Consider the following 23888-nt stretch of genomic DNA (forward strand, 5'->3'; position numbering starts at 1 on the left):
AATGAGCAAATGAGCAAAATGAGTAATGAGCAAAATAAGGGTAAACAATGCAAAGGGAGTTATTTGACATGGAACTGTCTCTCCTTTCCTACACATATTGTCAGGAGACAGCTGGGACACTGCCACTATAAGATTGTTAGTTTTCCCTGGACAACAATATCTTTCTTAGGCAGAAATCCACTGTTACTCTTTCCACTGTCTAATTCTTTAAAGGGTGTTTGACTGAACTGGTTTCCTGACACAGGCTCTCCTGTTCATCTTATGCTTTCTGATAAAGAACAAGAACAATAATCCTTCCCATAGTGCAGCTCAACATCACCATTCTCTCTCCTTAAAAGCATTCAACCCAAGAGATCTCAGGGCTCCTTCTGGCCTTAATATTGTAAACTATTTCTTCAAGAAAATTTCAAACTTCTTTTGAAGGAAAGCAATAAAAAAAGTAATATGCGTGACACTCTCGAGTATGAGACTGTGACCAGGCAAGAAAACGGACGAGAACAATTCCTTCTCCTATACATAACATTCAAAGAGAAAGTTAACTCCAGCAGAAATGCATAAACTAAAGCATACAATGATACGATAGCAAGTTAGTTGAAAGATCTTTTAAATACCAAAATGCAGAAAAACAGTGCTTCAAATTAAAATTTGCTTCTCTTGAGAGGGTAAAATATTTCTATTCAGTTTAGCTTGCATTCCCCTGCCAGGGTTATTAAGTGCCTCTTCTGTTATTTTTAGATGAGTTCTGCACGGGAGGAGAAAACCACAAAAATTACATGGGAATTCTTCTGTATTCACAATTTATCTCTGCTCCAGACAACATCAGTGGAAGATCAGCTGTCCATTAAATATAAGACATCAAGGCCTTGCTAAAAATATGTCAGCTGTGTCAAATACCTAAGAAAGACTCTCCTCAAGACAGAAATTTTTAAGAGGATCCTTATGGAAACTCTAGACAAATGAACAAAAAGCATGAAAAGAAGCACAGCTTGGGTAAGATGGCTTCACAGTGATTTTGAAGTTGTCAGAGATCTGTCAATTTTATACTATAAAACTCAGCAGACTCAGGAGAAATTCATGACAAGTCTTCCTGTGTTTTTCCATTAGCACATTGCTAATCTGATGGGCAACAGCATGAAGATGACTTTGTTTGTTATAGGAAAAACATCTGAGGCTCAGGATTTGAGAAAACTTTAGATTCTTCATGACCTACCACAGCAGTAGATTTAATTACAGCACAAAACAAGGTAAACTGAATGTGCTGCTAACAGTAAGGTGGTGATGAAGAGTGGGAGAAATTGGCACAAGGAAGAGGAAGAAATAATTTGGATGGAAAAAACAAGTAATTGTGGATCTCTGTGCAAAACCACCTCAAATGTGCTGCGGAATTTCAGATGTTTTCATTACAGAAACCCATCTACAATCAACTGAAGGAAGAAGGATCATTATCTACAGCACCAGGAGCAGCTGTGGCTGTCCTGGCTGCCCAAAACCAAAGGGATGGAGACAGAGACAAGCAAGGTTGGTTTGTTTGTTTTGAACTTTTTTTTTTTCCTTTTTCAGTTGTGGCACAGACTTTACCCAACCTTCTTAATAGATTTCAGGATGACATTAAATGTATTTAACAAAAACCACAGACAGTTTCTAGAAGGAAGTGGAAAGTTGGGAATAAACATGGAGGCTCCTTTGACTGGGCAATAATAATTGTTTTGTGGGCATCTGAACACTTGTGATTGCATCACAGCTATAACAATGATCATATATGAGTGACCTCAAAGGCACCACACATCCAAAATTATAATTAAACTGTAGCACACCAAATGTGATGTCAGTAATACAGCTGGCACGTTTCAACCTAGACCTGGTTCTTCAACTTTGACTGCAATGGCATATGAGAAGCATATTTAAAGTGACTAGAAACACGTTTCCCTGCAAGAGAGCACAGTATCCTGAGACTATACAATAAAAGCAATGCCACAATATTTCGAAAAGAACATCAGTGGACCTTGGAATATGCTGAAAGCTGGGACAGCTTATTCAATTGTGTTGTGTTGAGCAACATCTGTAGCAGGACCATGTATTCCCAAGTCCCCAGTTTCAGCATGAGTGTGTACATATCATTCTGCCCCAGTACCCAGATTATTTAATAAGACTGTTACCTTGTTCACACCATCTGCCATCGCTTGCAGTGTCAGCTCTCTAGGTCCATCCACAGTCTTCCCATTATCAGTTGGTCCCCAGCTGGCACTGTAAATATCTATGACTTGAGGCATATGACTGATAGAGGAAGCCTCAATAATGTCTGTCATAAAAGGCTGGTCGAGCATTCGAATACCTGTAGATTTAATCACCATAAACATGAATTATGCACTACCCAGCACACGATGAAATCTCAGCACCTGGAGGAGTCTCCCAGTTACAGGTATTTTAATTCACTGGCAGTTTCACCCACTCAGCAGCCCTGCACTCACCAGGATTTACATCTCACCAGGATGTGCTTATCCAACAGGATGGCAGCACTTAAACACCCAGCCACAGCTATGCAGCGTGGCCCAGAAAGAAAACACTTCCTTGTTAGCTTTCTAATTACAGTTCTTTCCACCTACTATTTGAAAGCACTTTTAAAACAGCAGTATTCAGCAATCTTGAATTTCATAACATTTAAACAACTTCAACAGTATTTAAATAGTACTTTGTAACAACTAGGGAAAAAGAATTAAGTCCCCCCACCTCTGGTTTATACTCAGTGATGAGCTGACACTTCAGCAGTTTTTCAAGCAATTTTTCCTGTTTAATTTGTTTCTCCAGAATTTAATCAGAAAAACAACAATTTTCTGGAAAAAAAGCACTGCGTCAACATGCAGATGCAATCTGGAGAAAAAAAAGAGCAATCTAAAAGCTGTTTCCTTTAACCCATACAGAACTAGAAATCAAGCTAGAGTTTAAACAATACAATTCCAGGACATGCCAACTTCATAAAACCTCAAAGTGTTGGCCCTAAGCAAGCCAGAGAGTGTGACAGCAGCGTCAGTCCTCACATGTATCATGCCCGACACCCTCAACTGTATTAGTAGTATAACTACAAATTCAAACTGGTTGCTTAAAAATCAAATGCCCCATGTGAGGCTGGAAATGGTAGTATAAACTTCAAATAGAAACCAGATCAAAGCTGGATAGTCCTGATTTGCTAATTCAAGTTAGAAATTATGAATTCAAAAATTAGAAATTATGAAGATTCTGTGAGTGAAAAAACCCATCCGCATACTGGTAAAATGCAGATCTGCACTGAAACCAGGGAATTAATTATTGACCCTGGGGAGGTGGAGGAACATCAGAAGGAGCCAAGTCATCCCGTTTGATTTTATGGCAAGAAAGCAAAGTGCACACGAAGCACAAGAAGTAAACCGTGATGCCCCAGATCTTTGGCTACCAACTTCTTATTCTACCTGCACAAATGGACTGCACCACACCAGGAGCAGATTCCCAGCCCCAGGGAACCTCCACATTCCCAGTGACCACACGGTGGTGCTACAGGTGCGTGCTGTCCTCAGGCAGGAGGGGCTGACACTTCCAAAAATCTGGGGATTTTACTACAAAACCGTCAAGGAAGATTATTTGTAGGCCATCAGAAAAGTCCTTCACCTCTTGAATTTTAAGCAATAACCTGGAATTTGTAGTTATACTAATTATACAAATGAGGCTCACCCAAAATCCCATGCCTCAATAAGTAGTTATCACTCAAATGGAAATATGTATTAATCCATCTCTGGATATTACTGCTCCTGAAAAAAGGGGACATGCACTAAACCTGTCTGGCCAGCTACTAACTCTCAGTGAGATCTCGGTGAGAAACGGTTTAGCAAACATTGCTCGGTGTCCTTCTATAGAGGAGACTCAGCTTTCAATCATGCAGGTGATAGGTAAAACGTAGCCTTCTTCAGACTCTTGTGATGCTGTGTACACACACACTGGGAACCATTCCCAGGAAGCACTGGGTGCATCCATGCTGGAATTTTAGTGAGGATTGAGGAATGAAATGAAAGTCAGAATCGTGTATCTCTGTTTGCTCTGTCCTGGTTCTTGACATGGAACAGCCTTAGAATGGGAAAACTGGATATCTTTAGATTAAACTAAATTTACACATGCTGTCCATGACCCTAGTTCACTCCAGTCCCTGTGTTCTGTCAGTACAGGCAAGAGCTACTCAGAGATAAAAACACCTAACACACATCAGGTGCAAATGCTGGGTGCTTGGCACAACCCACTTCATTTGGTGAATCTGCTCCTACCACTCTGCATCACTTGTTAAAACAGAGGAAACCAATGACTGCAGAGATGTGCAGCACTGCAGGGCCTGCCCTGCAGCAGCCCCAAGAATATGAACAGCATGAAATTTGCTTTTTCAACTACAGTTTCTAAGTGCAACAGGAATTTTTACCTCCTGCAAAATGAGATTTGTCCAAAATGATTCTGTGACAACGGAAGAAAGAAGCCTTGAAAATCAGTAAACAAACAGGAACTGGCATAAGAAGGAGCTGAGCTGTTCTTCTGCAATGTTATTAAAGAGCCTGTGTCAGGTCCTGAACTGAAAAGGTGAAGCCATGGGACACGCTCTTCTCCCTGGCTACTGTGAAAAGTAATAAACACGTGGCCCAGTGCCAACCTGCAGTCCTGTCTTGGACAATCACTGCTCCCTGTGACTCTACAGAAGTTCTGCCTCAGAAAAAGTTGAGTGAAGACCATTTACAACTTGAATTGATACCATACCTGCCACCTTAGAGTTGTAGGCAACTCCCACACCGCAGATGTTGTTGTTGGCAGCAGCAGACACCTCTCCTGCACACCTCGTCCCGTGGCTGCAAAAGGGAAGGCAAAGACACCACGTGAAATCCACTTAATGCATGTGCTGAAATGAGCTGGGTATCCATGATCTTGGTTTTGCTCCCAGCACTTTTGAGGGAAACCATTCTATGCCAAACTGTTGAGTGCTCCACTTGGAAAGTTGGATGAGCTCGGTCCTTCCTTGAAGTGGGAGATAATCAACTTCCCCCCTGCATCAGGAGTGAAGATTCCTCTGAGGTTAATGTGCCTACTTACACTTCATTTATCTGTGAAGTTATTAAGACCTTTTCTTTTTAACTGTCCAACAGGTTCTCCCTTGTTACCAACTATTAGTCAATAGAAAAAGGCCCTTGATAGACCAGTGTAGCAATAACATCAATATTAAATCCTTATTTTTGAGACTCGACAGTGCAACACCCATTATTTTGAACCCCACAGAACAAAGTCTCATTGCCTTCTTGCTATTCAAACATGCATCAGAAGCATAACCCTGCCCACAGAAGTGCCATGGAAAGAGGTGAGTGCAGTATCAAGCTGGAGTGGCAGAAAGGAGCCACACGGGTCACTGCACCCCTCAGAGGTAGAGCTGTGACCTGACTGTCCAGGCCCAAAGCTGGCCAAACCCAAGGCACTTGAATCCCTCTGCCCCAGTGCCAAGTTCCCAGAAGGGCTGACAGGGTGCCTCCAGCTGTCAGCTCATGAAGCTACTGCCTGCTCAAATGGGATCTGCCTCTTCCCTGACACAGAGGTCCAGGTTTGGGCTGACACGTGCTATTGCAAGAACACTTGGTGCCTCTGAAGTGCTTTACAGCTCTTAACTGGCAGTGGCTCTGAGGCAGCCTCGAAGGAAGGCAGATTGCATTTTCCTTTCTCCTAATCCATCAGAGAAAATAAACCATAGAGAAAATAAATATGGATAATATAATCTAGTTTTTTTTTAAAAATCGCACAACAGCAGCAGAGAAACTAGTGAAACCTGTGCTGCTGTCAGGTTTTTTTTAAGTTGAAGATGTAGGATCAATACAAATCCATCGTACTGCTCCCATCAATCCACTCTGTGCATTAAAACTGGCACTGCTCCCAATGCATGCCAAGAATTTGTGCAATTAGCAGTGCTGTGTTATAAAGGCTATACTGAACACCAGATGAACCATCCCAGGAGGCATCAGAAATGTTTTGTTTTGATGAATTTTTTTTCTCCCTCTTTCCCTTTAAGCCCCTCTGGGAAAGGTGACTGTTATATTAATAAAGGGGTGAGAAGCAACACATATTTGAAGAATGTATTTTTAAAGGCGGCTCCATGAAAGACTGGCCTCAAATATACACAATGTCTTGATTGTGAAAGGGTCTCATGGAAGCTCCTTTTTCAAAGGGGACAGAGAGGAGAATGATAGAGATTTTTTATTCAGCTGTTGGAAGTACTTCTCTCAACATTCAAGCAGGTTTTCCCTCATGCCCTTGTTCAAAAAAGTGTGAAAAAAATACATGGTTGCTAAGCATTCATTATCTAGTCACCTGTGGGCTAGCTACAAGCCACAGAGCAGAAGAAATGGCTTTGTTAAAAAAGTGTCTTGAATGAGGCTGGGGTGCAAAAAATTTATGACATGGCAAAGTCAGCTGTTTCTCTCACAGAGGGAAAAACTGTATTTAGGATGTCCCTGGTGAAAAAACTTTATCAGAAGGTCCTCTCCCTGACCTTGCCTCCCCAGTGTGCCAGCCCACATGATGGAGACAGCAAAGAGACCTGTTCCAGCAGCTCAGGCTTTAGATTCCATGCTGCTGACTGAAGAAAAATCACATGTGAGCTAGTGCAAATGCAACTAGTTGAATTATTAATGGCAGACTTTTCCAATTTAGCTCTATTTGCTGTTCATGTATCATTGATAAATCCATTGTGGTTTCTATGATGTGACCTGTGTCACAGACAGAAATCACAGCTTTTTCTCTCAAACATTCACCTCTTCCTACTTTTTCAATGTTTAAAACAAGGAGGTAGAAAATAACTGAGAATGTCTTCACTGATGAATATGCTACTTTAAAGTTAAACCATATAGTGGCATGCAGAGCAAGTTTTCTGTAAACATTATATAAATGTTAACATTTTACATGAACATCTGGAAAACCTAAGGTAGGAGAGGATGATTCAATTGAAAGTCAGTTTTGCTTTCAGCTGGTTTAAATAACATCTGTGCTAGTAATGAAAATTTCACTCTGCTTTTTCCTCGAAACTATTTCTGTTTCTAAAACTCACTGCCAATGTTTTTGTGCATGACCTTATATTGATGCGTTTTTTAAGAGAGTCAGAGGTAGCACATATTTTCATCTTTGTCTGTTCCTTTTCATCTGCTTTGAAATGCTTCTGCAGACAGGAAAGGGCAGGATTCATCCTTCCTAACTGCCCTGGAGACAGCTGTGCAAAGTGACAATCTCAGTAGCTGGGACAATCTGCCTATCTTGACCACTTGTGTTGCTTGCACTGGGCAGCAATTAAATATGCAAAGCTCAGAGGGACACTTTTGTGGGGCAAACACCATCCCCTTTTTACTCACATGATACTGTCACCTTCTGAGCATGAGTGTTTGCCCATGGGAAAGCGTTGTCCTCTTTTGGGGAAGGTGCAACTGCCTGCATCCAAACACAGCAAGGACCAGCAGCAGTGCTGTAGCTCCTCCACAACTCCTGTGTTCTAACACTGCAGGTGGAAAGAGCTGCTAAATCTGTTCATACAAATTCTCAGTTATGATGTTGTTTCCATTGTATTGATTGAAAGATGAGGAATAGGGGAGCAGGTGTTTTCCTGTATGTGATCACTGTCTGGGAAGCAGGGGGAGTGCTTTCCTTGACTCAATGGTATTTTGTTTGGATCCATAATAAGGATATTTTTACCTCTGAAGAAGATGGGTTTCCAAGGGAGTGAAAAATTTTTTTCCATCCGGATCTTATCTGGATGGGAGCATATACAGAATACAAAGGCTACAGGAGTGGAAATAATTAATGGTTATTTTTATCATGGCAGAAATTAATAATCTCAGCACTGTGAGATGCAGAGCCCTAAGATGTGCCTTTTGCATGCTCACGAAAAGAAATCAGAGGGTGCACAAAAAGGCCAAGCTACCTCTGACTCCTATGAATACCTTTGCACTGCACAATATGATACATGCCATGGTCCCAAACATGGTTCAGCAGGAGTGGGTGTTAAAAATTACAGGCAATTCCCAAAGCAATGCTTAAAACCATGGAGTGCCATGGAACTGCCTCTGCTTTTGAGAACAGGGCTTGGTTCAGGTTCCTGTTGTGCTCCCACTGCTATTCAGCCTCAGTCACAGCCCTGCCCTGTGTTGCACCCCATGTCCTGGCTTGGTCCCAAAGCTGTGGGTCTGAACATAGTTAAACAGTCAGTATGGTAAAGCATGGGAATAAATCCCTTGGCTGCCCAGTCACCTGTGTGCCTCTCTCCATGTAACAAGAGCAGAACAACCCAACTGCAAGTCCCTGCCTGAGGCATCAAACTATCCCCCTCCAAAGCCCACCCTGCTTGGTTTCATAGGCCTGTGGCTGCTACATGGTAAGTCCAAAGTGCTTCCAGAACCATGAAATGGAAGGAGAATCTGTGCTTACAAACAGAGCAGCTGTGATTACTGAAATACGCCATGCAAAAACCTCTCCCTTTTTTTCTTAAAGTCTAATGACACTTTGCATATGCAGCTGGCAACCCACAAAAGCCCCTTGGTTCATCTCCTTAAAAACCAGTGCTCTGCTTCTTGTTCACAAATACCTTGAATTGCTCACATAGAAATGTATAGAAAAAAGCGATATTACACTCTATTTTGAGTCTGATCCTTCTGCATGCATAAAATTCAGTGGGAGATACATCACTGTCAGCAAACTGGGCAAAATGGAGCCTTCATTGTGGGCTTCTCTGAATGGCCTGTCTACTGGTGTAACTACTCTGTATTCAGACATGCACCTTTGCAGCTACACATATGGATAGACAGACTGTCATAGGCAGACAGTTGTAACCTCCCAGTGACAATAATTCAGGAGTCAGCAGTTATGACAACAGCTTATATATCAGCTTGATTAACAGTATAGCCCACAAATATGCAGAGAAAACTATAAATCACAGCTACTCTGGAACAGCTGGACATGCTGCGTTGGTTTGCATCTTAGCCTGGAGAAAACACAAAATTTGGCATCTTGTGCAGGCAGGAAAAAGATGCATTACTGAATGTGTTGCTCCTGGGACTTACCTTGCAAGGCAAAAGACTCCCTATCTCACCAAAGAAATCTCAAAGTACATGACAAAGATTACTATACTTTCTAGGTATAATTTTTTTTTTTTTTCTGGAAAGAATAATGAAGGCAACCAGCAAAGCAATTTCTGCACTGTCTTTCTCCTCCTGACTTGCTGCTTTGAGCTCCCCATCCCCACAAGAAAAGAAACAGAAAAAAGTGTTGTACTTTTCTGAAAACATGAATCACGTTTTCAAGAATTCCAGACTGGGTCACAGATGACCATGCTGCTCATCCTTAATGCTTTACTTGGGTGCCTGAAGTTAGCCAGAGGAACCTGGGACCAGAGACCATAGCCCTTGCCACATCCAGAATGATCAAGGCTCATTTTAAATTACTTTAGGAGGTAACTCTGTCTCCAGGGCCACCTTGCAGACCACATGAGGACTGCAAACTGTGCCTCACTATAAAATACTCGCTAGCAGAACAATCAATGTTAATGGGGCTTAGCAAAACACACTTAGTTTTATGAAGTTCCACACTGAAAATGACATAAGCTACCATTACCCACCAAAGCTAAATTTAATTTTCCTCAGCACTGCTCTGGAGCTAAGTGGTATCTTTCTCCTACAAAGGTCCTTTGCATATGTAAAGTGAGAAAGGCATCAGACCTTCACAAATTAGAGCCTTAGTCTTTCTCTGACTTTCCATTCACTAATTGGATTCATACTAGCTTAGAAGTGTCAGCTGTCCTTTCCTAAAATGAAGGAGAAATTTTATTGGCATCTTGCTTTGGCTGAAAAACAGCAGGACTACAGAGGAGAGCATCACAGTTTCTGAATATTTTTGATCTGTTCCAGGAAGCCCATGTCTGGGCTGGAAGCACAGCTGGTTCACATCTTTGTTGTGGCACTCTGACAGAATTTAAAACTGATTTATTTAGAATTAAAAAAAACAAACCCATACAAAACTCAGACACCATCCATACACCTATACAAAGTTGGAGATGAAAACCACATCAAATAGGCCAAAAATATTTTGATAAGCACTAAGACTGAGCCCTGAAACCTTTAGAAGTTTTTGAATCCTCAGTGGTGCTGCTATGTAAATGCTGGCAACATCTGTTACATTTGCATTTAGAAGACTTCTGGAAATGTCACTGAAAATGTTCTGAAGCATTTTTTACAAGTTTACAGATCCTGGGTGTAAGTCACAGAGCCAGAGATGCTGGATGCAGAGATCACCAGGTAATAAACACACCTAATGGGTGTGCCTTGGACTGTGCACTCTGGACTATGTTGATCTTGCAAGGAGAGGTTAGATTGACAGAGCAGGCATTTTCATGGGACAGATGCAGAATCCAGAGCACAGAGGGTTTTTCAAAAGCTATTGTCACACATTTCTGTTCCATTCTAACAAATTATGAGTTTTGAGAAACAAAAAAGGCTACACTTCCTAAAATCTGAAGCTTTTTCTTTTGGGTAATTCTTATTTATACCATACCTTGAGGATCAGACCTTCCCCTGCTGTTACCTGGCTAAGTTCAGAATATGCTGAAGGAGAAGGAGGTCTTGGGCAATCATGATGTGTTCAGGAGACCTAACAAATGAACAGCTGCACTGTTGATTCCAGGTTTATAAACACAATAGAATAGGTTCCCAGTCAGATCAGGTGGACTTTAATTCCTCCAGCAGCCAGAAATATTAAAAGCAGCCCTGAAGTGCTAGCCCATCTATGCTAATGTCAAATCATAATAAAAAGACAAATGAGTCAGACCTTGTATAAGATTTAATTGGTTTTCAACTGGTCATTCCACACCATGCTGCTTTTTTCTGCCTTCTTAGTCTATAAAAAGCCTTTTCTTGTCTCCAGCTTACTCCCTTTAAAATTTGCTAGCAGTGATAATGCCACAGACACAGTAGATGGGGAAACCAGTCAAAACTGAATTAAACATATACAGATTTGGGCTATAACATCCTAAGACAGCTGACAGAAAATGGTATGTGGCTGTCACCCATTCAGAACAATTTACACACACACTATTCTGAAGCAGAAACTCCATTTATAAACCATAAAATAGTTGTTCAGCATTGTTTACAGGCCACCTAAAAAAATGAAGTCTGAAACGTCCTCTAATTTTCAAGTAGCAGTGAGACTGCAGCTTCTGTTTTGGAAACCAAAGAATTAAGCAGAAAAAACGCATTCCACAAATCTCAGCCAACACTTTAAGCAAACCAAAATGAAGAGCAGGCTGACAAAAACCCATTTACCTGTTAAACCAGTCATCTGTGTAGCGGGGGTAGGGGTAGGGATCATTACTGCTGAAGTCATAGCTGGCTTTGGCATTCTGCAAAACACAAAAAGAGGTTCAGTCAATCAGCAGAAAAACAGAAAACACATGTGCAGGTCAAAGCGGAACACAAACCGAGGGGAAGATGTGAAGTTAGAAAACTTTGCCCTCTTTGTTCTTCGTCCCTTTTGTGCTGTGCCTTTTGCCACACCAGCAAGCCTGGGGAAAGATGATATCTGGGGTGCAAAGCCTCCTGTGGACCATTTGTATTCCAAATTAGTGTAGCTATTTGTGAGGTGATGCAAGAGCTCAGGCTACTACTGTTCATCAGCTGTTATGCTACTTGGTTTGGTAGGAAAAAAGTTAAACCCTGTCTTCCAAGCAGTGGTGAAATTGACCAGACACTTGGTCTTCCATCACAGAATTATTTTTTAAGCCCATTTGTGGTACTAAAACAAGCAGTTATATTTCTAAAAGCATTTCAGAGCCCCAAAAATACAGATTTCTCAAAATTCAGTTCTGGAAACTGCCTTGGTGGTCAGCACATATGCCTGAAAATCTCTCTGTGTATTTTCATGGTCCTTTAGTAAACAATATGGCTTTCAGGCACTTTTGAAAAATGTCATCCTATGGCTCTGCTTTTCACAGAAATCTAAATCATTCCTGATTTTGCTCCATCAGCAGAGTTAAGGACACTCATCAACTTTTTGATTCTGTATCTGAGAAGCAAATGGAAAATTTCAGATAGTGAAGTGCCATCTTCTTTCTTCTCTCTTAATGAAAAAATAAATTAAGGGTGACTGAAAATTAAGCTTTTAAAAATATTTAGAAGCTTCCTCTCAAATGTATGTTCACAGAGTTTATATTTTAATAAACACCATACTCAAGGAACAGAATTATGTTAATTCTTAATTAATGTGTACTTGTATTCTTTTTTCAGATTTGGCTGAGCATGCTATTGAAGATAATTTGAGACTCATGTATGAATAGCTTTGCTCCTAAAAACATTCCCTTCAGCAGATTCTCAGTTCGTGGGGTACAGAAATAGATAGTCCATCAGCAGTACCAAAGTCTTTAGGTTTTGAATTTAAAATCTCTAACTCTCAAAACCTTTTGTACCAGAGAGAAACAGGGACCACATCATCCTTGATCCCTGGAGGGTAAAACTAAATCTCTTTTTAAGTTATTGTGATTTTTTGTGGTGATCATTTCGGAAAGCCTGGTTCCATATTCAGCATGGACAATAAATATTTTGCAGCATTTGAATGAAGCAGAGATTTGCAGAATGGCAGCTTGATGCATTCTCCAGCTCAGATATAGCTGAATCCTTTCATGACTATCCTTATTGATCTCTCTGCATCTCTAAATTAAGGACTTAATTTTCATCCTGAAGACGGCTTCCAATAATATCAGCTACAGCCACAAATTCTCAGTGCTTCTAAGTCTCTGTGCCCAGTTATATATTTAATTTACCTCTTTTCATTACCACAATTGCTTATACAGCACTTGGAATGACACAGATTTGTATGAGCTAGGAGTAAACAGAACATGACTTTTCAGCCAGCGAAAAGAAAGATAATTCGACAGTGGTCAATAAATAGCACACAGAGAAGGTAGACAGGGAGTTATTATTCATTACTTCTCATAATATAAGAACTAGTGGGAATCCATAGAAATTGCCAAAGGGGAGATTAGAAGCAGCATAAAACAAGAAGTACTTTCCCACAGATCATGGAATGAGTTACAAGATTCATTGCTCCCCAGCAATATAGAAGTTAGAAGCCTGAATGAGATCAAAACTGGTTAGAAAAATTAATGAAATATAAACCTGGAAGGGGTATTATGTGCTTCCCCCTTCTCCAATAGTCCATAAAAGAGTGAACGCTAGAAGTTAGGAGGCCATAACCTGGTAGATACCACACAGTCTTGGTGACCATACTGCTCTCTCCTGGCTGCTGCTAGAGGCAGGATCTTGAGGCAGAAGACTTTGGGCCTCACCCAGTTCACCCAGCAGAGGCCACGTGGCACAGACATCCCATCTTAAAGCAAGAGAGGACGTTTGCATTCTGCTGTTCCCAGGGGAGCTGTGTCAGGATTTGTGCAAGGATTCATTCAGTACATATCTGTAGAGGAAGAGAGCTTGCCAAGGGAAAATCCAGTCCTGTTCTTTATTAATGAATGCAGCACTTACTCCTAGCAGGACAACGTAGAAAACCACTTCATGTGGTAAAGTCCAAATAAAAACAATGACTATGGAGTAATTTAATTACCAGATAAAACCTACTGTGTCACAAAGTCTAGCTTGGCAACCTTTGGAGAGAAATGCATTTCAATAACAAATGAAAGGCACTTTCTTATGCTACTCCCTTGGACTAGACAGGGCCTGGAAACTATACAAACTGCAAATAACTAAGCTTAGTTATTATATAAGCAGTGATTTCAGACAGTTTCTTTCAGGTAGGTATGGTGGTATAGTCTAACATGGTACTAAGTGTTCAACATGAAATTCCAACGTAGGACTAAATTTCAATATATTGACAGCTTCTTATTCAGTAAGAACTTCTGGTTTCCCTCTGAAAATACTGTACAGATAAGAACTTGAACTCAGAAAAGACCCTATGTACAAAGGGGTCTGGTGAGGCTTATTGTTCAGGACATCATCAGACATGCCAGCACCTAATGGGAGCTGTCAACCACTCTTGACTCTAGAATTTTCTCGTACAAAGAATTATAGATGGAAAAGCCCTCTAGCTGTGCAGAGGTACCACTTGTGTCCTGAGTGGTGATAGGCAAAGAAGTGCTTGCATGAATGATTCAGCCACCCTACAGCAGATTGCAGCTCTGCTGTACGTTCCATGTAACCAAATGTCAGCTTATGGAAAGGCTGCTTTAGGCAGGCTGTAAACAAAGTTGTGCAGCACTCTTCCACATCCTGCAGCTCTTATTCACTTGATTTTGGATCACTGCACTCAATAGAAAAAGATATCTAATGTAGCAGGAACATCCACAAAGTGCAAAATTAAGAAGAATTCTTGGAAAGAAAACAACTGCTGACTGTACGATTTGTCTTCATTAAGGTCTTTGAGAAAAGACAGCAAGCTTCAGCTTCACGAAGGAATATTCCGCCTACACTATGGAAGCAGAAGAAGAGATAATGAAGCAGCAGTGACAAGTACAAATGGACTGCTTCAAGTCCCTAATTTAAAGATCAAGTCCTCAACATATTAAGTAAGTTTCAACACTGGACCAGAAAGGTAACTGCTTCGATAGGTAGTCAAAATGTTTCATCTTGTATTTTGGGAAATGAGTATTAAAGACTCTGATCTAACAGTCTTTTCCCCAGGATGGACTCCCCAGCAGGCAGCAAGAGGGGATTTATCACTGTCATGGAGATACAATCAGGGCAGGAACTCGGGAAGTGGCAATCAAAACCAGAGCAGATTAGAATCTGCAGCAGCTCACTGAAATGAAAACGTTTTGCTTTTCAATTCAGATTATTCTCTTTCCAGATTTCATGCCAAAATAGTCTACTGGCAGTTATTTCTCTTACACTTGACATGTTTAATATTTGGTTTTCAATAACTAAGGTAGTTGCCTAGTGTTTCCTACAATTAGCTCTGTGGAACAACTCAAGCCATCAGTCTTGGGCACTGATCATAGACTGGGGTCTAGACTCAGACTTGTTAGTCATAAGGCAAACAGTGTTAAAAATAAACAAATCCTATCCTTCATGTTCAGTGCAAAGCAACTTGAAATTGATGTTTATCAGCTGCCACCATCTATACAAAATTACTTATAAATAACATCTATTATATAATTAAAATGGTTGTTTAGTTATGAGAGGAATTGTGTTGCATTTCAAGGCATTTATCTATTTTTGCTTTCATCATCCTGCATCTCTACCCCAAACGACATGCTAACAAAAAAGTACTGAATCAGATGAGATTCTTTCAATCATTTACTAATTAATAACTTGGATACCATGATGTTAACACATTACTTGTGACTGTGTATAAAATTCTGCCTCTCTTAAAATAAGCATTTTCTAAAGAATTACTCTGTACTTTTAAAAATACATGCTGTAAAATCTTCTTTGTAAAACATTAATTCTGTAAGATACGAAAATGACAATAAATCAGTGGTCCCATGTGTTGCTCAAATCTGTAATAAAATTACGTACCTTGAATAATGCAGCAAGACCATAATTTTTTACAGGGCTTTACAAGCCTCTAGACAATAATTCACACGTTCTTCTTTTTCCCTCTGTAACTCAAAAAACGTGCTCACATGCTAGTTCAGGAGACAAACAATTACAGACAAATGTCCCACCGGTCACAGTCTGATTGTATCCATGAAGTTAAAGCACCGGTGAATTTAGCCCAGAGATTTGTATCTTTTCAAAGAAGAGAAACATTTTTAACACAGGTGCCATCTGGTCTTACCCTCTTCAGGCAACTGCAAATCCTTAGAGATCTGAGGCAGAAACCTATTGCTTGTTTGATTTCTTTACTGATCCAAGGAGCCGAGCAAACCCCTGGGCTCAAATTACAACACAAGACATCTCAAGGAAACTGTGCTATAATAACACTGAAAATCATAGGGTGGAAAAATGAAGTTCAGTTTTGTACACACAAGCTTAGGAAAATGGAATACACTCACCAGGAGGCAAAAATGGGGACAACATTGTATTTTGCCTAGGAAGGTTGCTGTAAGGCATAAAGGTCATTAATGAAACACAAAGGTACAGTTGCTAAGTCAGCAGTTGTACAATAAATCCTCTCCTCTATAACGTGGAAAACACACTGTTCTATTTTGTTTTGCTTTGTGGCATCATTTTTTTGATGGAAAAGAAAAAACCTGCAACTTCTTACATAGCTCTGCCACCATATGAACTAATTGACATGTCCTACATTACCATCAAGGAAACTCAGAGCTGCACTCAAAGACCTTGTCAATACCAGGAATATATTCACAAAGTTAATAGGCTATGCACAAGAATATTAACCTTCAAGACTGAAGTCCCTGCTGATGAATATCATTTCTCTCCAGAAGTATAAGCCTTTTACCCGGTTCTTACAGGTACATCATAAAACTAAAAAGATAACACCAGCCAGATCTTGAATAATGAAGACAGTAGCACTACACTTTTCTGCCACACTCCTTTCATAACTGTCAGATAATAACACATCAGATCAAATAATCATTTGAAAAGGATGAAGTAGAGAAGTGTTCTGGGTCCTGAGTAATATTTGAGATGCCCAGAAGCCCTCTTGGTAGTCCAGTTCCAGATATTCATTAAAGGATATGCCTGGCTAGAGAATGAGCTAGCACAGAGAACACTGCTGTGGTGATTTAATTTTCTATTTATCACTGAAAAACCTCTAATTTCAACCTCCTTAACACTCATCAAGCATCTGAGACTGCATTAAAATAGTGGAACTATATCCAGAAGAGGATAAACTGATTCAAACAACAGGTGAGTACTGCTTAATTTCTAACAGTGAAAATATCTGAGATCAAGTGGTAACAATCCCAGTAATCCAGTTAGTAGAATTTATAGAAAGACATGCTTGCTGTCTCACCTCTGATGCAGTTTATTTTGCAAAGCTAAACCTTCTTCACTGCTGAGTTATACCAACAAATAAGCAAAATGCAGCTGAAAAAGACATGGGATCTTATGCTAAGATTTTTATTTATCTTCATTAAGGTAGCATTAATTTTAGAATAATAGTTATGAAGAAAAATGGCTTTACTGAGATCATCTCACATTGTGTTCTTTTTCCAGATTAGATAGATTTCCTTTGACAAATAATTGATGATCTTCTCTACATGTCACTCTGCACTACAACATCAAGCAATCTATTATTTTACTTTTTCCCCATTGATTTCTTTTTTACCTCCCCTGCAACAACCTCGCAAAACCAACAGGAGTTACACTGCTGGCTGGTGCTCTTCCCTCAGAGAAAATTCAGATTGGGCAGATTTTTTTTAAGAAGGGTAGAATTATTATTAATTTTCCTGATAAAACTTCAGAAATAGAACCAGCTTATTGAAATATCCTCCATTTCCTCCCCTCCACATCTTCAGCTGACAGGAAAAAGCACAACAAATTGAAGCAGGGATGAGATTTTATTAAAAAGCAAGCAGCCAAAGGAACTTGTGCTTATAATAAAGAGGCTGCTGCACAATTCACCTCTTGGCATTCTTAGCCTGCTCTATAATTTTCAGGTTGATGTGGAGGAAAACTGAAGCATATCTCCAGCTGCTAATTACTTTGAGCCAGAGCTCATGCAAAAGCAAGTTAACCTGCAAGAAAAATGAAATCTATTTCTGCTCAGCAAAACATCACTTTATTTTCAGGGAGGGTGCACAAGAAACTTTTAAGCTAAGCCTGCAACACACTGAAGGGGTACCAAAGGTTCATAGAGAGGCACATTGCTAAGACAATTACATTAGAAAACAAAAATAAATCAAGCAACCAGTCTAAAACAGTTTCAGGGCAAGTAGCAAATTTAAAGCTTTAGACCATGGAATAAACTCCTTGATTTCTTTAATTCGGGGGAGGGGAAAAAAAACATAGCATCTGAGTGGCTACAGATATATGAGCCATGGAATTATTTTATCATAACAGCAAATACAGAGCAGCCAGTGACTTCTACTGAGAAATACTGTGAACATACACTTCATCTAGCTTTAGTGTTCCATTTTATTAAAAACATGGCCCATATTCCCTTTTCAAAACATGGTGGGTTTTTTCCCCCTCAGATACTTCAGTTATATATTAGTGTGACCTGCTGAAGTTGAGAGAGCAGTAGAGGTATAAAGCTGGCAGCAGAGAAATGAGGTTCAGGTCCATTATGCTTAGTTATACTCCTGTAAGAAATAACCGACAAGTTTTTCAGTGCATCAAATATGTGCAGGGTCCTGAGCTGCCATAAAGGTTGTGTTTGCAGTGTTTTGATGGCAGACAGAATTTGCAGCCTCTTTCAGGGATGAGATGGAAGGAGAGCTGAAGTCCTCTTGCTGCTCTCAGCAAGCCTGATCTAAAACCTGCCACCAAGCACAGCAGGAAGGATTCAGATGGCACTCAGTATAAAGGTCTCCTAAGTGGCACGTGGCGGATAAGGGACATTTTTTTACCACCAGTGGGAAAAAACTATAACTTAGTTTGCAGTACAAACTCAGCAGTCATTTGGATCTGGTTGCTTAGCATGGCAAGCTGGGTGACCATTGGCCACTTGGACTGGGAGAGTAAACATCTCCTTGGTGCTGGGTGTGGCTAGCAGGAGTCAGCACCCACATCACCCTGGGGCCGCAAAGGTATCACAGTCAGAGTCATTAAAAACTGAAGAATCATCAGCAATGCTCATAGCAAAATTCAGGAATACTGGGCATGCAGTTATAATGGCAATCAGAAATTTGGCAGGGTATTAAGGCTGACTCCTGTAATGGGTAACACCAATCACATTGGCACAAAACAGGCAAACTCCAGCTTGGATGGTTTGGGGAGCTAGCTACAAAAGAGATCAGGTCCATAGTGGTTATGGAGAAGGAGGCCAGGGAGAGCTATCTTGGTGATAAAGAGAAACTGAAAGTAAGAACAGATGAGACAAAATACCCAAAGTGGTTGGGTACTTTTCTTCCTCAAGTTTTCTCAGCTGATGAGAGGAAATGGCTTCAAGTTGTTACAGAGGAGGATTAGATTGGATACTAGGAAAAATTTTTTCATTGAAAGGGTTGTCAAGCACTGGAACAGGCTTCCCAGGGAAGTGGTGGAGTCAGCATCCCTGGAGGTATTTAAAACATATAGATGTGGTGCTTAAGGACACCTGTTAACTGTTGGACTTAATGACCTTAAAGGTCTTTTCCAACCAAAACAATTCTATGATAAAAAAGAGGAAATCATTAGCAACTGCTCAACTGGTGTTTCACCTAAATTTCATGAATATGGGAGACAATGAATGGACACATGAAACTGACGTTGTAAGTGAATCAAAAGCAGGTGAACATTTCAGAGAAGAGACTCAGCAAACTCTTACCTACATTTCTTTTGCCACAAAAAGCAAACCCAGATTGACTTACATGCCTTAGAGCTAGAAGGTCTTGGAGATCTACTGTTTTATTCCAGTTGCATGCTGACCTCATTAGCATTGTTTGAGAGTGCTCCAGAAGAGAAGTAATAATGTGACTAATATCTGGGAAGACGTGTGGAGTTCTCAGTGATTTTAATGGACCAATTTCTATGCTTTTGTTCTAATAAGAACGTTTGCATTGTTTATTCCATGTGGAATCAGCAAAGCCAATGGACACCCAAATCCAAACGTTTAGGGAAAGAAGGTAGGATCTTCAGAACACATTCCTATGCAAATCCACACATACTACATTTTCTAGGTGTTCATGCTTTTAAATAGTACATGATCATCCCAGATGCTTGTCTTAAATATTACTATATTTGACCACAGCTAATGTTTTCACACTAATTTACTGGATGGGTATGGAAATTTAAGAAATGCCATAGACATTATTAGCTGACTGAAAGATTCACAATAAGGTCAGTCAGACATGGAATCACTGGTGACTAATTCTGCAACTGTTTTAAGTACCACTGAATTAAGGTGATTTAGATTCTTACAAGAAGTAATTTTGAAAAACATGTGCTAGCATTGAAGTTATGAAGTCCTTGAACACAGCACAGCCTTTGTGCTCTCTTTGGTAGGTATCCAAAGAGAGAATCATCTCCCTAAATAAAATCCAGACCAAAACCTGAAGAAGATTTCCAGTGGTCCCCAAGCTACATCAAAGCTTATGAGTAAGGACAGCACAGGGAACGTATGACTGAGGTATGCACTACTATATCCATCTAATATTCACCAAGCAGCAGCTACACAGCACTGGAAGTGGCCAAATTTTCACCAAATACAAGCTCCTGTTCTACAGTAAAACATGCTATACTGAGCAGTCATCTTTCCACAACTCTTGGTATCGTCAATTTGCTTAGTTGAAGCTCAGAAGCCTCTGCTTCTTGCTGTCATTATTTAAAAAGCAGCAATGCACAGTAGAACAAACATTACAAGTGAGTTATTTTTATGATCTGCCAAACTTCTCATTGCTCTGAACTTAATGGGGAAACTACCAGTGACTTCAATGAGGCCAGTACTTTATTAGATATTGTACACTGCTATTCTGCTCCTCATAAGAGATGTTCATTAGGTTTACTGCTTCTGTTGGGAATGCAATAGAAATGAAGAACATTATATTTAAATCAAAGCAATCTGAAATAGGGCAGGCATTTAAAAATATCTTAACCACCTACATAGCTACTGAGAAGCAAAATATTCACATGGGGAACATAAATGCACACAACTAAAATCAAACAATGCACAGGAAACAGCCATGTCAACATGAAGTGCCAGGACAGAAAAAAATATAGTTATTTTTAAATAAACACAGCTAATTTACTGGCACACTGAAAAAGAGGGGTTTGGAGATCATCATCTTTATCTACTGCATTCAGGATATCAAGGTTTTGCAGAAGAAAGCAGACTCCTTGTGCCTTCCTGCTCTGCTTTTCTGTAAGTTTGGCTTGGCCAAAACTCTCAATTTAAATCCAGTTCTATGCCCAGTTGTTAAAAGCAGATTTGAGACTCTCTTTGCTAAAATCATCAATGGGCCTGAAAGTCTCTAACATCTGTCTAATTCTGATGAATCTTTATGAAGGACTACAGTTCCCCACATGCACCATCTAATCCAGGCTTCCCTGGTGACACCTTGGTAGCCAAAATGTAACTACAGCACGAAGTTTAATTAAGTTCCATTTCAGTGCTGATGGATATTCTGGGATTTCAACACTGGCTAGCATCTTGAACAGTATGAGCTATTAAAATAACTATCCTTAGAAAAACAGAAAATAAATAAATGCTTCCAAATGGAAAAAAACATCTTCAAAAATTTTTTGCCTGTTTCAACCCAAAATATGCTATTTTCACTTTAGAGAAACAGAAGCTCTTTATTTCATTTTGTGGAGCCTGGTTTTAAAATTACATGGTGTTTGCTGCCTCCAGAGGACAATATATCTGATCCTGTTCTCCTTAGTGGACAATGCACCAGGGTGGGATCTTGCTGCTGCTGTTCTAATTCAGCGCATTCTGGAAGTCAAATGTTTAAAATGAGGTTGAACTGGTCCAAAATATTTTACTTCTGTTTTCCTATGGACACTGCATTGATGAAACACTCATCTTTGCTAGCAAGAATGTTGATCTAATAGAGGGTTTCTGGCCAGTTCCGAAAGCTAATTGGTCTGCAGAAACTGAGGTAATAAAAACACAAACTAAAGCAGTGCCAGGTTCTTCCATGACAAACAGTGGAGACTAACATTTTTCCTCTGCTTTTCTTGCCCAAATAAAAGAGGAAAATATTTCCAAAAAACTTACTTGGAGAAACCCCAGAGAGAGGCACAGGCCAATTTCAAAAGCACCAGCCAGAACTGATGCAGAAATGTCCTTAGCTGCTCTCTTCCACCCCTGTGCATTTCTCATTTCAACAATCTTAATTTACTTTCCACGGATGATGTCTTAAGTGAAAATTAATACCACAGCTTAATGATTAAAGTGATTAGCCACCTTGCACTTTCTCAGTGTGCAGCTGATTAATTAAGTACATTGATTATAGAGAAAAATAAATGCTGTAGACAACATGTGGTCTTTAGCTTGCAAAGCCAATGTCTTAGGCACCATCGCACATCACTTGCACACCAGGCATGCATTTCACTTCAAGATTATCCCTTTCAGGTGGCTCTGATATAGAACAAAGCCTGAAGCTCCTTGCAGCATTCACTGCCATTTAAATAACCTCAGGCAAATGCAACTCAATATGCTATCATCTTTCTGATTCCAAAGGAACTGTACTACTAAAGGACAGCCACTATAAATCAGTTCACCCCCCATGAGGCCATCACCAGTGGAGTGATGCTAACTCCAGTTGTACAGATGATGCTAAGTTTCCAGCCCCAGAATTTGCCATGCATTCAGGGTCCAGATCTCTCTTTACCAAAGCACTTAGCATAATATCTTTCAGTGTGAGAAATACAGTTTTTCAGCTGCAAATACAGCTCTGTATATGACACAAATCATCTCTCCTTAAGGCAATCACATCTTGTTCACAAGCTGCAGTCTCCTTTGCAGAAAAAGACTCTTTCTGTGCCCTCTGGCCATATGACATGATCCAGAGGAGGAACACTCTTCTGTTCCATCTTTTTAATTGAGTTGAAAGCTAGAAGGCTATGATAACAACTACGAGTACAAAATATTTTTATGTTGCATGAAGTAAGAAGACACTGACATCTCCTTTACATAGCATCATGGCTTCTCTCTCCTTTTAGCAGAGCTCATGTTAAGTAACTGTAAGGCAGAAAAGAGGAACTGTACAGTCATCTTAGACTGCAGCACATGAGCACCCCATGACATGTACCTGCAAAATCAGTTACTGTTGGGAGCAGGAGAGGACTGTCTGCAGGACCCCAATAAGTTTTCCAAAATGTGAGGCATTTTCTCTATGTGACAAACCCAGCACAGCCTTTCAAGTGCACAGAGAACCACATTTGCCTGGCTGATCTGATTAGAGAAGGCATCATCTCTTTTTCAGCCTTTCACACATTCAGATAAAAAAAAATCCAGACTGCACAGTACAGAGAGATGAGCCCAGAAGCTGATCCTGCACACAGTAATATAAAAAAGAAAACAGTCAAGCCTGACACAGGTAACTTCAGACCCTTCCCAGTAGATTCTGACTTATTCCAGTGAAACTGCGCTGTCTTGCATGTCTTGAATGATCATCTTCTAAATGTGAAAACCATCATCCTAGCTGCCAGAAGCCACCTAAGCAGCATAAGGCCAACAGAAGGCCATCAGTTTTAGTTGCTAAGGCATCAGTCAGCCTGGCATTTAAACACTTGATCCATCCTGCCCTGTCAAAAAAAGAGGTTTCATTTTGCCTCAACAATCTCTTGATGAAATTTCTGCTGCAACTTACTTTAACATCATCCATCAGTGTGTTTACTAGATTTTCAGTATTGATAGAAGAATTGTTTGTGAATTTATCCCAGGTTTTGATTGAAAATTTTTAACTTTTACTCTAGTGCTTGTTATAGAAAACCTGTGAGCAAAAAACCCAACCTCAAAGCAACATCAAAAACTTAGGCGAAACCAAACAATCTAAAATCCAGCTAGTGCTGAAAGATCCAAAACAGTTCATTCTGTCTCTTATTTTGTGGTAATCTAAGTATGATTTTAACACCAAAATAGGTACAAGCATCAATGGCCAGCATGCAGAGTTTTCCCATAAAATACCTTTGATGTAGTAGCAGTAAAGCTTTATAGACATTAAGCATCTAGTGCATATGCTCAATAACCTTTTGAAATGCAGTAGGAAATGGCAGTGTAACTGTCTCAGGACCTTTTGAAAATCATGCTGTAGGAACTGGATCTCATTAAGCTAACCATTTGCTGACGCCAGGCAAGGATGAGCCTGA

The 23888-nt window shown here is 40.1% G+C and overlaps 1 protein-coding gene across 1 annotated transcript in view; it reads right to left on the reverse strand.

The window, feature by feature from the left end:
• Nucleotides 1-23888, reverse strand: part of PCSK2 (proprotein convertase subtilisin/kexin type 2) — a 102407-nt gene that overhangs the window by 19653 nt on the left and 58866 nt on the right. The window contains exons 6-8 of the mRNA XM_071740228.1: nucleotides 11343-11419; nucleotides 4765-4853; nucleotides 2157-2332 (exon numbers count right to left, since the gene is read on the reverse strand). Of these exons, the coding sequence (XP_071596329.1) occupies nucleotides 2157-2332; nucleotides 4765-4853; nucleotides 11343-11419 (342 nt within the window). The remainder of the gene's footprint in view (nucleotides 1-2156; nucleotides 2333-4764; nucleotides 4854-11342; nucleotides 11420-23888) is intronic.

Source organism: Heliangelus exortis, chromosome 3, assembly GCF_036169615.1.
Source record: "Heliangelus exortis chromosome 3, bHelExo1.hap1, whole genome shotgun sequence".
NCBI lineage: Eukaryota > Metazoa > Chordata > Aves > Apodiformes > Trochilidae > Heliangelus > Heliangelus exortis.